Below are 14,367 nucleotides of genomic sequence, written 5' to 3'. Positions count from 1 at the left end.
GTAGGTAATAAATGAAGCACTCCTGCTCTTACACCACTCAAGAAAATGCAGCATTGTGCTATTTTTTTTCTAATCTGTCTGGCACTAAACATGAGCTGTAACAAAGCCCAGGTGAAACCTGTGAGACAGAGTGTTATTTGGAACACTGTATCTGCCTCCTAGGATTCCTGTTTTGCAGGAACCTAACCCTACACTTCCCCAGATGCACCAAACTGGTACACACAGCAGGTGAGATGGCACATGCAAGATTATTTTTTCAGGGGTTATTCTAAAATTTGAGGAAGCGAGATTATTTCAATTATTGTTTCAATTAAGTCATTACAGTTAATTGAAGCACTAGCAGAAATAAACTTTAGTATAACTGACAGTTCAAGTTTAGAAATTAGCTTCTAATTTTGTTTCCTGCTTATTTTTTTCTTTTTCTCATCCTAGAGTGTAATTTAACCCCTACTTCTCATAATACAAGCTGAAAGATGTTCAGTCGCTCTTCACATTGTTAATCACATATGTATTAAGGTGACCTTCAGCTTTAAGGTAGAGAGGTCATTAAGACCTTTACTCATGTCATGACAATCTCATCTTTAATTACACAAAATAACACATCCCCAAGAATCACCAGTATTTGTCTTCCCTCTTGTCCTGGTTTTGGCTGGGATAGAGTTTGTTCCTCCTTGGTACCACAGTGCTCTGTTTTGGATGCACCAGGCTGAGAGGAAAGTGAGCCAGTGGTTACATGATACACAACTGCCAGCTGGGTTAAACCACAGCACCTCTGAAGCTACAAAGAAAATCTGAGAGCAAAAGCCCAGGGGCTTCTGTCTGCACACAGAAAGTTGGAATAAATGCAGTTAGGATCCCTTTTCCCAAGGGAAGAGGAAGGCACTACCTTGATCTGAGTAACACCTGAGTGTAATACAGTACACCTCAACCATGCAAGCATGTAGTCTGTAATCAGTGTGTTCCTCTGCTGCCACAGACAGGTGAGAGGACTTCATGTTATTGCTTCTCATCATTCAGCCACGTGTTGAAACATTCCTCAAAAGGATAAAGTCTGGTTCCAAAGTCTGCCTGAAGAGTACAGTCCTTCCTGTTTTCACAGCACTGGTTCACATTCACCTTGGAAGCATCCAGTGTCTGATGAATATTTAAAGACTCCCACACATGTAAGCCTCAGTGATAACCATCATGGCTAATAATCTGCACAGTGACCATGTGCTATGTAAATATGATGGCAGAACCACTTTTCCCAGATCAACTGTTTCCCTTTCATTCAATACAAAGAACCAGTACATTTACACCGCCACTCTACGCTTTATCGTTGTGTCATTTGCAGCTTATTGCTGTATCAAAAGCAATCATTACATGTATGAATGTATCAGTTTGTATTCTATATTAAGAAAAAGAAATCAATTAGACCGTTTCTGAAAATATGACTATGCAAGAACTTCTTTCCTCATATAAAGACAGCTGAAATACATTAATAGAACACACATCATAAATAAGAGCATTGCAATATATTCCTATAAATAAAAGTACTAAGTATGGTTCTTATAAGCATATTTATTTTGTACACACACCAACAATCTAAGATTCTGAGCATATATTTACACTACACAAGCACTGAATATGACACGTAGCTCTCCATTTTCCCAGGCTAATCAATTCTACATAAACTTGAATCAAACTGGAGAAAGCTATCTCAGATACATAGTTCTCAACTCTTCAGAAGCTAAGAGCTATATCTGTTATATCAAATATACTACACTTCAAGATTCTAACCCCTCTCGCTACCATTTCAGATTCACCACCACAATATGTCATTTCAAGAGATAAGGAACTGAAAACATTGCCTCTGTGTCTTTCTCCCATATGTGAAAATGAGCTTCTGACTATTATATAAGACCATTGTAAAATGCTTTCAGAAAATCCCTAATAGCTGTTATCAAAAAATTTAACTCTTGTACAAAAAGTTTCAGCAGCAGCACAGGCACATCAGGTAGTCCTCCTACCCCACAGGGGCAATAAGCCTTAGTAAAATCCTTTACATGAAACAATGCCCATCTTTATTTAGTTTTTCAATTACTGCTTTTATTAATCCTAGTTCCATCCTACTGCTTATAAGAGGGGAAATGTTACTACTTCATGAAAGATGCCTGTTAACAGCTTTAAGATTAAAATTTTTCCCTGGCACGAGAATGAATGGCTGGTAGTCTTGAAGAGAATTAAACCAACAACTAAATCTTTAGCATTTTCACTTTGCGATACTACCAAAATATGACAGTACCAGCTGCTAGAAAAACACACCATAAAGACCTAAACCACCAGTATCAGACAACCAGAAGTGTCTAGATTTCTAAAGCATTCCTTAAAGACATTTGCTTATGCATTCCTTGGACAAAATAAATAATTAGACTGTTTTCATGAACAAGAAACAAATAAATTCAAGAAGTTTTCCAAGGCCAAAGAAGGACTTGTGAAAATGACAGTCTTATGAACAAGGTAAGATCCAGAGATGACAGCCCTTCCTGGTGTTAAGGCAGCACTTCGGCCACAAGAAGCAAACACAAGAACAAAACCTCTTGCAATGTCTATGTACTGCAACTGGGATTCTTAAAATAATTTTGCCTGGGCATCTCAAAAACCCAAATACTACCCACATACAAGTCTGCTGCCAATTTGTGTTGAGAAGCAAAAATTACCCAGATTCTCAGCATTTAACTTTTCGTTTCAGTATGAAGTTCTTGACAGTGGTCTCTCCCAGGTGCCTTACAGGAAAGTGCTAAAGCCAAAATAAAACACAAAACAAACAAACAAAAAAAAATTCTCAATAAAAACTCCAAAACCAACACAGAAACTTGGAAATGAATTAACTATGTGGGGGAAAAATCTTACTAATATTGGCTCTATAGCTATTAACCTACACTTCAGTTCCCAAATTGCACCTACTATGAAATTTTTAAGATTTACCTTTCATTTTATTAGCCTGTACTATAAAACCCACACCTTCTAAAAACTCCACTAGGCTCCTGGCCTCAATCTCTTTGGAAAATATTCAATTGTCTACACTGTTCATTGTTCTCAGTTTCCAATTTGTTGACTTTGACTCAAGCGTCCAACAGGTTAAAACAGTTAATATTACTGGATGCTACAGGGGAAACAGCACACCGCTATGCAATAGTCATTTGAAGATCATGACTTCCACAATATGAACTTCATAGGAACTTCTGAAGAAGAAGGATTTTGAACTTTCTTGTTCATTCATTGGCCAAGTATAACTACTTTTTTTGATGTTATGGAAAAGGATGATTTACATAGTCAGTTTTGTAAAAGACCCTCCAGGGAACGTAACACATTACTGGCTTTTTCAAAAACTTGTTTTAATGACCACAAGTTGTACAGCCTGTATCTAGCACAGGTATCTTCCACTAGCCACAGGATAAAAAATGCAAAAAGCTAACAAGAAAAGCATGTATAGAATGAAGGGCAAGGTACCCTTTGAATCTCTTTTCTGTGTTCACAGATACACAACCAGGCAAGAAATTGTCACTCTGGGGAAGAAAGGAAGAGAAAGTTGAGCCTTTCTACCTCTTCATCATATTATTAAAGTCTGGGTAGATGGGATACAATTCAAGCAGCAGCAATCTCAGAAGGTCTAAGAGACATGGGATTGCACAGAGAACAAAACCTGCAGAAAATAAACAATCCTGGCTTTCAACAGTATTTCCTGAGATCTGGAAGCTGGAAGTTTCATCCAGTCCTCCCATAAAAAAGTCAGCAAGAGACTCAGAAGCTTTTCTGTCCTCATGGTTCCTTGTGTCTACAGGCAAATAAACTACATGAAGATGTCCAAAGTTATACAGATATAAATGCAAATAGAAAACTCTACAAGTTTGCCTAATGTAACATTAATTTGTTTAGCTATTTGGTTAGGACTGTGAAGGACAAATGATCCATAACTTTAAAAACGTTCCAGGAATATAATTCAAACACACCAAATAACAAAATTTCAGTCTGAATGTCTGACCTATTTTGATGACATTTCAGGTATTGGTGTGTGTGATTAGTTTTTCTACCAGAAAAATGCCTATTTCGCATTTCAGTTCAACAAAGAACTCCAACCACATTTCCACCTGTGTATAAGTTCTGCCACTTCTAATCCATGAATTTTGGTATAGGGAAGTACAATATCTAATACAATGCCCTATAAGATTCCCTTAAGCCTTTACGGTATAAATGCTAAGAACACTGTTTAGCATTTAGGATGACATTTTAAGTGACATTTTTAAAAGCTCTTTAAAGCTGATACAACTGCATGTTGTACTCCCTATCAATCTGAGAGGATAGAAGGGAAAAGTAACCATTCTAACTACAGTAACACTGCTTATAAATACTTACAATTAACTGCTATAAGTGCTCCATTTTTATAATTTAAATTATTCCTTCAAACACAGCATAGCTCCCAGCAATGACCACATCACCGCCTACACCTCTTTTTAGAGTTAGGCTTTCTATTCTAAGCAACTTGTTACAATGTTCCATGAGTCATAATAGCACAATACTAGTTGGAAGAGTTTTCCACTGGGATGAGTAAGGAGGAGCAGAGGGAAAAGAATTCACTCAATTGCTATCAGGTGAATTGGGAAAACCTAAAAGCAAATAAGTATTTTTTACAGATTTTTGTTGTTTTCAAAAATAAAAAACTAGGAACACTCATAATATTTTTGATGTCATATATAATACAAATTATCATGAATTTGGATTAAAAACACCCCACCTTAAAAAAATAAAAATAAAGATTACTGAAAAATAAATGCTAAGCTTCCACAACTTTTTTACAACTGCAGCATATACCGGTTTTTCAGGTATAAATAAAGTAACATCACAAATATACAGACATACAAATACACAATTTAGGGAACTTTTAAAACTGCTATTCTCTATGCATTGGAAAGTTTTTCATCTCTTAAGATCTATATTTTGAAAGCAGCATTGTAAAATCAGTCTAATAATTCTGAAAATCTTGCAAACCTGTTAAAGTACAACTCAACTAGTTCACATTCAAAATAGTAAATGCAACAAAGTCCAACATTTAGTCTTTTAAGAAAAGTTTACATAGGACACACACAAAATCATATCCACAAAGAAAAGGCTTTTACCTGAGTTCAGGTAAACTTGGTTTTTCTGTATTCTGCATTTCTGAGTTACAGAAATTGCCAACAAAACTTCACCAAAAATATTCAGGAGGACAAAAACATTTTACAAAAGAATCATTGCAGAATCCACTAAAAAAATCAAAATCCTTAATAAAATAAAATGCTTATTACCAATGAATCAGAAATCAATATACTAAACTATAACATTCTGGCCACAACTTTTAATGGGACAGTGTTGGGGGTTGGTTAAAAAAGCATTAAGAGCTAGTGATATTTAGACAGAAGATCAAGACAGCTGATCTACTAAACAACAAAACTGCAGGAATGAACAAGGGAATTACTGATCAGGCAACAGCTGGTATTAACTACAAAAAAAACCCAACACATCTCTGATACATAGATTGTTGTGAAAGTGTAAGGAGGTGCCATTATCTGCTTTCCCTCTTGTAACACGTTCTCCCTTAAGCATCTGTTACTGGGTTTTATTGAAGACAAACACTGCATTAAGAAGAGATCTATCTGTCCTCTAAGGGGAATTTCTGTGTTTTTAACACTAGAAATCATACTGTATGAGGGTTTTAATTGTAAGAATACAAATTGTTAACACACTGGCCATTAATGAGGACTATACTCTGGTTCTATTTTTTTGTGTAGCTACTGGAAACACCTGTGAGATTTTCCTGCATTGAAACAGGAAAACCTGCCCATTCCATGAACCAAATGATTCAAACACACTCACTGATTAGATGGCCCTGAGTATCCCTATTATTTCCATTTCCAACTTTCAAAACAACTGTCTGAAGTTCTGCACAAGAGACTCCTGCCAGTACAAGGTCTGTTCAACAGCGAGGCTGTTAACTGAGCAATGCAAGGTACTTCCATTTTTTCCCGTGTTACACAACACTGTCCAAAAGCAGAAGCTGGAAACCACAAGTCTGCCATATGCTTGTACCAAAATCAAGTACAAAAATACTTCTGCAATACTTTTGTATTAAATTGTCAGCAATGCTTTGTACATTCTGTTCTCACTCAGCTTACATTTAGACCTGGAACCTGTGAAACTTAAGCTGCCTTTTCTTTTAAAAAGAAAGACTGACATAACCATGACAAACTTATAAATACATAGGTCTCTGAAAGATACAAGTCTAATTAACAACAGCATGTCCGATTTGAAGTTCATAATACAAGAGTAAAATTTAAAAAACACCTATGTCTCATCTGATGAGAAAAAGCATAACTTACCCTGATTTTTCTTTCTCTTCAGCATCTGCATTTACTGTAGGATTTTCCGTTTCTTTGATCTTCTCCTCCTCTTTATCTTCCAATTTGGTTTCATCTTCAGTTTTGATTACATTTAAGTCCTTTTCTTGATCAGGCTGAGTAAACACAGCATCTGGCAAATTTTTTTTGTTTCCCTAGGATAACAAAGCCTTTAGTTAACTCACAAGGTGAAAACAAAGCATTTAAGAAAAGGCAGACAAAACACACTGAAGTCATAAGAGCAAAACAACACTACAGTGTGGGGCTTGTCCTAAAATTACAGCACCTCTGCTGCTTTTCCTACTGAAAACCTTAAGCTAAACCTAACAGTTTAAAGTTGCAGCCAGTGTCCTAGGTTTGTTTTATCACAATGATATAGGCATGCAGCTGTTAGACCTGGACTGAAAAGCAATTCCCAAGACAAACACTTCACAAAGCACGTTTCCACTCGGGATGCAAAAGTACAAGTACTGGCTTCCACAGCAAACTCTAAGGCCTGTACAGTGCAGCACGTTGGTTTATGGCCCTGAACTTCCTTTGCAAAAGCCACTGAGTCAACAGTGGATTTTGAAAAGCTATGAACGTTTGTCTCTCTGGATCACTAAAGTACATTAGACCATGTGTACATTATACAGCCCAGGTCTTTGTAGAGCTTCACTGGTTTCACTGGAACACAGAAGTAAGAGAAGTATTCATGAGGGCTTACAAGCATAGCTAAATGCATAATGAAAATATCAGCAATATAGTTAGCTGTGAGCATGCTTTACCCAGATAAGGATAAAAGTGGACACTAATTAGTCTCCATTTCACGCAGGAGGCCCTCAAACTGCAATGTTGGAGCTATTTTCTATCAAGCCAGACATTCTGACATCATGACCCCCTAAAACAGGCACCTAGGGTAAATACAGCTTAAATATCTTGTTCTGAATGCAGTTTACAGCGAGTTTTTGTCTTATTTTAAATCCATCATAGAAATATCAATCTTCATATTAATTAATGGTTATTAACACAACAACTGACTTTATAAGCAAGATACAAGATGAACTTTAAAATATATTACCAGAACAGAGGGCTTATCATTTTCTTTACTTTCATTATCATTCTCAGCTGACTTTTTTTCTTCTTGCACTAATGCTACTTCCTCCTGCTTGCACTCATCCTTGTCCACTTTTATTTCTTTTGCATCCTGCTCTGGCTCTTCACGCATCTTCAATTCTTTTTCTTTTTCACAGTCTTTACAAGGCTTGTTCGTCACTTTCTCTGGCAATGCCATTTGAAATTCTATGTTAGCTGATGTACAATACTCTTCAAAACCATAGAGATATCTAAAAAAAAAAATTTTGTTTGTGATAAGCAAGTTTGACTCAAGAAGGTAAATCCAACCTAGAGAAGCTAAACGTGGGCAGTAGGTTTAAAGCCTTAAAATCTGTTAAAACCAAAGAGTTATGGGTTTTTATGTGTTTTACTCCTAGCACAGGATCACTTCAGTTCACTCAAGTTTTAGCATAAACTTTATGGCTTTATTACTTACTTTCTGTATGCACATTTAACATTATATCCTGCAGCTGAATTTAATACAGGGATTCCAAGATCTTGATAAACTTGCTTCCAAACCGCTCCACTTTCAATCTGTTAAAGACAATTAATTTTTTTTTAATTAATACACTGACAAAACCCCTGAAATTGACAAAGTCTACAGCTTCAGAAAATAAATGTAAGTAATTCTCTCTGATCTATAAAATTACAATTTATCACACACACATTATTTCACTGCAATGCAAATTGTAGTCTGATGCAATTACTTCAAGCAATTTAGCATTTCTGCAATGCAACAAGCCACAGCAGGCTTTCCTCCCAGGTGGCAATAAAACAGAGAAAAAGAAAATATAACTACCAGAAAAATCAGTACATAATTTTTTAAATTTTTATTTTATATTTGTAGCAATTATTAACTATCAGAGCTAGAATTTTAATTGAATTGAAAAGAAAAAAATAAGTCAAAGCATTAACAATACTCAGCCCTGGTAGTACTGCACCAGACCTAGTGCCTACTGGTATTTCATTATGTCCTTAATGTGCCCTTTGGTGACAAAGTTCCGTGATATGCCCATTTCTAACCATCTGTGAAGGTAAAGCAGATGTACTGCAATACCCAAGCACCACATCCTGTCTTGTCTATCAGACAGGTGTCACTGCACAAACAGACCTCCTCAGCTGACAGGCTACATCCATGGGAAGCAGTTCAAAGCACAAACAGAATCTGCTTGGCCATGAATTGAGTATGGTTCAATTACTCCTCCCAACAGTCTCACCAATCTCAGCCAGCAAACTCTTCTTTATACTGCCCAGAATAAAGAGAAATTAAGAGCCTCACATCAGACCTTAAATTAAATCGGCTGTCTTCGACATTTTACTGAGCAGTGACTCCTTTCACTTGGAAGTGACAACTTTATCAAACTAACCTTTCTTGAAATATTACAAAAACATACATGCTGGCTGATTTTATGCAGCAGTAATTAAACATGCTGAGTAGCTGTGTAATTTATTTAGCATCTAACTAGTTTCTGGTTTGTGTCTTATGCCACCATAGTAGAAAACTTTTATGCATCTGAAAATCCTGTGTTCTTTATCACTACTTCACAAAGTAATAAATTAATTCACAATAATGAACAGCATCCTCAGGTTTTATGGCTCTGGAATACTCATCATGCTAATACTCACATTATCAAATCCTCCAAGCTTGTGTACAAGTCTGAATAGTTTGAAGAGATTCAAATTTCTATATCCTAGCACAGGTCGTTTGTTAATAGGAGTCCCTGGGTAACAAAGAGAGTTATTAGGGTGTTTTGAAGTATTGTTTTCAGAACAGCATGAAATTCACATCATATGCACTATTATTGAATACAGTATTGTAAATCTCCTGCATCTGCTATTTGCTTTTCATGAAACTAAAACTCAGGAGCCTTACTTGCTGAACTGGAAGGAAAATAGTTTATGCTATTTAATGCATATATACATATTCTTTCTTACATTATGGAACATGCAGAAATTATGCAAATTCTCTTGCTAACTATTTTATACATATTTTTATTTCACCCACTGAAACAATTACATCTAAAAATACAACAGCCCTTTCACTACAACCAAAAAAAAAAACCAACCCAACCCTCACCAGGAGCAATCCCACAATGCTTCAAGAGCTGAAACTTCCTATGCTACTGGACTAGCAGTAGCTATCACATTGTCATCTCTTGTGAACAAGTTTTAACTCATTCCATATGGCCTTAAAGAAGATACTAATTTAACTGGTTACAACAGTAATTTAAATACAGACACCCTAAACTCCTGCCTCTAGAGACACTGAACTTTTCTTGCAGGTTATAAAAACCTGGTAAAGATTTAACATAATGAATGGTATTGCCTTTTAAAAACATTTTAATCAGTGGATAATATTCATGCATTTAAGTGATCAGGATTCACAAAAGAAAATTAGCACGAACAAAATTTTTCCATTACCTAAAAGGTGTATGTGCCAGTATTTTAAAGTTGTCATTATTATATATATATATACACATATATATATAAAAAACAGAATATAAATTAGTATGATTGAGAATATTAAATGTTTGATTACACACACTGTAAGTACACTATAGCAAATGTAGTACAACATATGCAAAACATAATAGGAGAGATATTTCCATAAATCCATTTATTTCTTGAAGCAGAAATACAGGATTGCATTTTCGGAGATGAGTCAAGCGACAGACTCGTCTTCCAAATAGTGGGAAAGTCAGAAGGCATGAGTATGGTTTCCCTGTTTCCAAAACTGTACTGCAAAGCACCACTAGTTTACAGACTTAATACTTCAAAGTACTGCTAATTAAAATGCCTACCTCTGTCTTCCATGAACTTGTACAATTGCTGAAGAAAGTTCTCTCGTTCTTCAGGAAATGGCTCTATTTCCTCCTGTTTAAAGCAATGCATGCAAGAAAACTGTCACCAAGCAGTTACAGTCCTTCATTAAGAAGCATAAGGCAGTGATAATTTAGGTTTAAATGTTTTAAGTTTGTTTTACTGTAGTCAGCAAGAGGATAGGCACAGAGAGATACATACTCTCAGTGCTATGCCACATGAAACCAAGTTTTATAAACTACAGTGTTTCAAAATATATGAAACACTGATTGTAAACATACATCGAAATTGGATTTTTGACTGATCACTGAAGTATCCTAAGTGATACCGTAGATCAAGATGTGTTCTCAATTTCATCCATTTATGCAGAAAATCTGGGAGACAGCACTATCAATGATCAAGAGATTATAAAAATAATCTCAGAAATCTCAGCTCTATTTCTACTGTAGTTAAATGACTCCTTGGTTCCTGGACAGACTACGTCACTTTCAGAGATGAAGTCAAAGAGCAAATGGTGCTTGCACTTTCTTAGGAGTTCTAATCCACTGCACTGGCAAACCGCAGCCAATGGCACTGCATGCGAACTGCCATGGGGTACCAGCTGAGCGCGTGCTGAGCAGGATCAATCCCAGAACTGAAATAACAACGGATATTTTGGAAGTTCAGTTCATTGCACTAATAAACCTTGGCATTAGATTTACTTAGATTAATAAACAGTGGAGTTTCATAACAAAGCACTACGGCTTACTTTATAACACCTCAATTTCTTTTGGAAATGGGGCTTGCCACAACTAGTAGCAATAAGATATTAATATATTAAATTCTGATGACTGAGCTACTGCAAAACAATACACCAAGTGTAAGTTGATTAATTTTTAATACTACCTGTAGAGTTTCCAAAAATAACTAGTTATTCAGTAATCTAAACGAAATTATTTTTCTTTAGTGTATTTGCATTCCATGTTAATTATTTCCATTCTTCAACAGTCTCCTTGTACTAAATATTAAAGTTTCACCTACCCTGAAGCAAGGGGAAAAAAACATACTGTCTTTAAAGTTATACTGAGACAGTTGAGAAAACAACAGAAACAGAATACAATTACTAAACAGAACTGGGAAACGCAAACACACACACAAACAAAAACAAACCCCAAACCTTCCAACATCTGCTGAATCTACTTAATAAAGAGATGTACAGCTGAAAATATGGTCAGGAAACTGCCAACTATTATCAAGGAGTAGGGATTTTTTCTTATTCTGTACTTCCTCTTACCCATTAAATGCCCTTGGATGACAATATAGAGCAAACAGGCAAAAAATTTAGGAACTGGTATTCACAATACGCTGAAACAGTTGCCCTTCAGGTATAATTATCAATAGAAATGCAATGAAAATACTTCAATCTTGCAAATGCAATGCAAGCAGAAAGTCTCTTCCGGGGCGTTACATGATGGGCATTTGACACCCACTGTACCAGCAGAGCTCAGAGCAGGCAGCTTTGATGAGCAAGGACAGGCTGGGTAGAGAACTGCAACCAGTATATTAGAAATCCTTCTCACAGGACAGGGGCACCAGAATTCAGGACATCTAGTCCCAATTCTTCTCTGACAGGTACAAGGTGACACTGCAGCCCTACATGTAGTACAGATAAAAGCCCAGTTATTCCATGGGCCATAGAGAACAAATTACTTGGGTGAAATAGAACTTCAGTAGAACACCTCTCTCATAGCAGGTACTTGGAAAGGACTTTTACCATCATCTGATGAATCATGGAACACAGATCATGAGCAGCTCCTTGGGTTTCTCATGCTCCTCACCAAATAGAAAAGGCTTGCCATAAGACATCAGTCTCACAGAGCATTTAGGGAAGGGGTGACAGGTGTCACTGAACCTGTCAGGAAACCTTCAGGAAACCCACTAAAGTTTTGAAGAAGGAATGTGTTATTTTTAAACACAGGGGGAAATAAGGTAAAGGTGATAAAGAAGCTGAATAAAACACTCCTTTCTAGTTATACAGTCTAATGCCTGAAGGGTACTCCTACGTCTCTAATGTGATAATTCACAGAGGTGCAAGAATGGAAAGTGAATGAATACTCCTTATTAATTTTTCCAGTAGAGAGCAAAGTAACTTTCTAAGAAAGTGTGCTAACATGGGAAGCTTAGGACTCTGTATGCTTCTAAAAAGCATTTACACTTTCTCAAAATCTCTATAAAGTCAGTATGTATTATACTATACTCACAGTATCTATTAACAATCTCTTAATGCAAATCCAGTTAGACAACAAGGTTTCCTAGATAATGGTTTGAAGCAGGCATGTCATACTGTCATATTTGCTTATTTTCGAGTTAGACAACCAGAGTGCTAGCTAGTCACTCTGCAGTCCCTAATGTATTTGTCTATACTACAAGTTAAAATAAAATCCAGGAAAACAACATGTTTTTTTGGAACACAAAGGCATACATTACTGTAGCACAGCACTGGAAGAGAGGTCTTTGACAACTCTTTTACCAACCTCTGATTTTGTAAAGGAAGGCCATTTTCCAGTCTCTTCCATTAGGGGAAAAACAACAAGGCAACTACTCTTCTTAGAAGAAGTACAGAGGATTTGCCTATCAGCTCCTCTCTATATAGGATGGAAACATGTATATAGATATGAGATACAAAAGAACATCTATATATCTACAGAATGGGCTGTGAACATGTCTATATAGGACAGAAGTATCTATTTTTTAAGCCCATGGTGACATCTTTAAGAGCTTGGGTTTTCTGCTTTGTTTTGTTCTGGTTTATGGGTACTAGGGCCACATGGATGGCCTCAGGGCCACCAGTGAGAAATTTTGATGTCCTGGGAAGCGATAGAACAGGTGGATAAAGTCCCAAGAGCAGGCCAGGCCCACAGGTCCTGTTTGGGAAGAGATGCTGCTTAATAACCAGAAGGTACAAAGTAACAAAAACAAAGAGAAGAAGCTGCAGAAACTGCTCAAGTATGGGTGGAAAGAAGACACACATGCCACTGACCACCAAGGAGAGCTAAGAAGAAAAAAAAAAAAAAAAACAAACCTGCCTCTGTCTTAGAAACTTCCTAGCTCAACAAGGGACTGAAATCACTGTTTACTGGAAAAGATATTACCACAAGAGGTGATACACTAAATTCCAAAGTATTTCTGTGAAATGAAATCTTTATGTCTAGTAGATGAAAAGATTAGCTCAAACAATATCACATGGAACTAAGAAGAGCTCAAGAAAAGGTGTTGAGAGAATACAAGGTCAAATGTTTACAAACGCTGTATGCTAAAGGATCTGTTTTTTCACCTAAAAGTAGTGTGGGAATGATCAGTATATAAAGATGATGTGTCATTCTGCATAGATACAAACCTATCTAAGCACGTCATGTTCAGGGCTGGACACAAACCTGCTGAGAAAGTTCAGAAATTGTATTGAAGCCAAGGAACTATTCCTTGCTTCTCAAAATACTAAGCACAGCACTGCCCCTTGCAAACTTTTGATCAGAGCTACATAATCTTCTGAGAGCTTAAAGAGGAGGCAGAAAGAAATTAAAAGCATGGAGAGGTGGCAAAGTCATAACTTCACACTTTTGCAGTCTCCCAACATTCCCAACATTTTGAACAAATGAATGACTGAAACATGAAGCACTATCTTCAAATATGCCAGAGTCACAATATCCAGGAAGGATGGACTGAGAGGACCCAAAAAACCATTTAAGACCCAAACCAGTTCAGCTCCTTCTTTACAATTCTCCTACTAGGAAATCAAGTCTGTTGCACTACTGGCACTTGCTTAAAAATTAAGAGAACACCTCTCTAACCCTGGTGAGAGAAAAAGTTATTATGGCAGATACAGATTTAGAGTACCACAAGAAGGTACAGAGAAGTAAAAGATTCAGAAGCCTCTCTTTCAGCCTCTCAGCTAGCTGTGAAAGGAAGTTCTTTCCACTATTTTTCTTCTTTTCTTGTCTTCATTTTTTTGTCTGGACAGGAGGTTGGGAGTAAAGAACAGATGATTAGAAAACCAAGCATA

The 14,367-nt window shown here is 36.5% G+C and overlaps 1 protein-coding gene across 4 annotated transcripts in view; it reads right to left on the bottom strand.

Moving 5' to 3' along the window:
* Positions 1-14,367, bottom strand: part of ARID4B (AT-rich interaction domain 4B) — an 88,209-nt gene that overhangs the window by 22,167 nt on the left and 51,675 nt on the right. For all 4 annotated transcript variants that reach the window (XM_062490155.1, XM_062490157.1, XM_062490156.1 and 1 more), the window contains exons 12-16: positions 10,310-10,382; positions 9,135-9,229; positions 7,945-8,042; positions 7,474-7,738; positions 6,396-6,568 (exon numbers count right to left, since the gene is read on the bottom strand). In XM_062490155.1, the coding sequence (XP_062346139.1) occupies positions 6,396-6,568; positions 7,474-7,738; positions 7,945-8,042; positions 9,135-9,229; positions 10,310-10,382 (704 nt within the window). The remainder of the gene's footprint in view (positions 1-6,395; positions 6,569-7,473; positions 7,739-7,944; positions 8,043-9,134; positions 9,230-10,309; positions 10,383-14,367) is intronic.

The sequence above is a fragment of the Cinclus cinclus genome, chromosome 3, assembly GCF_963662255.1.
Source record: "Cinclus cinclus chromosome 3, bCinCin1.1, whole genome shotgun sequence".
In the NCBI taxonomy this organism is placed as follows: domain Eukaryota; kingdom Metazoa; phylum Chordata; class Aves; order Passeriformes; family Cinclidae; genus Cinclus; species Cinclus cinclus.
This window is presented reverse-complemented; position numbering and strand designations above follow the sequence as displayed.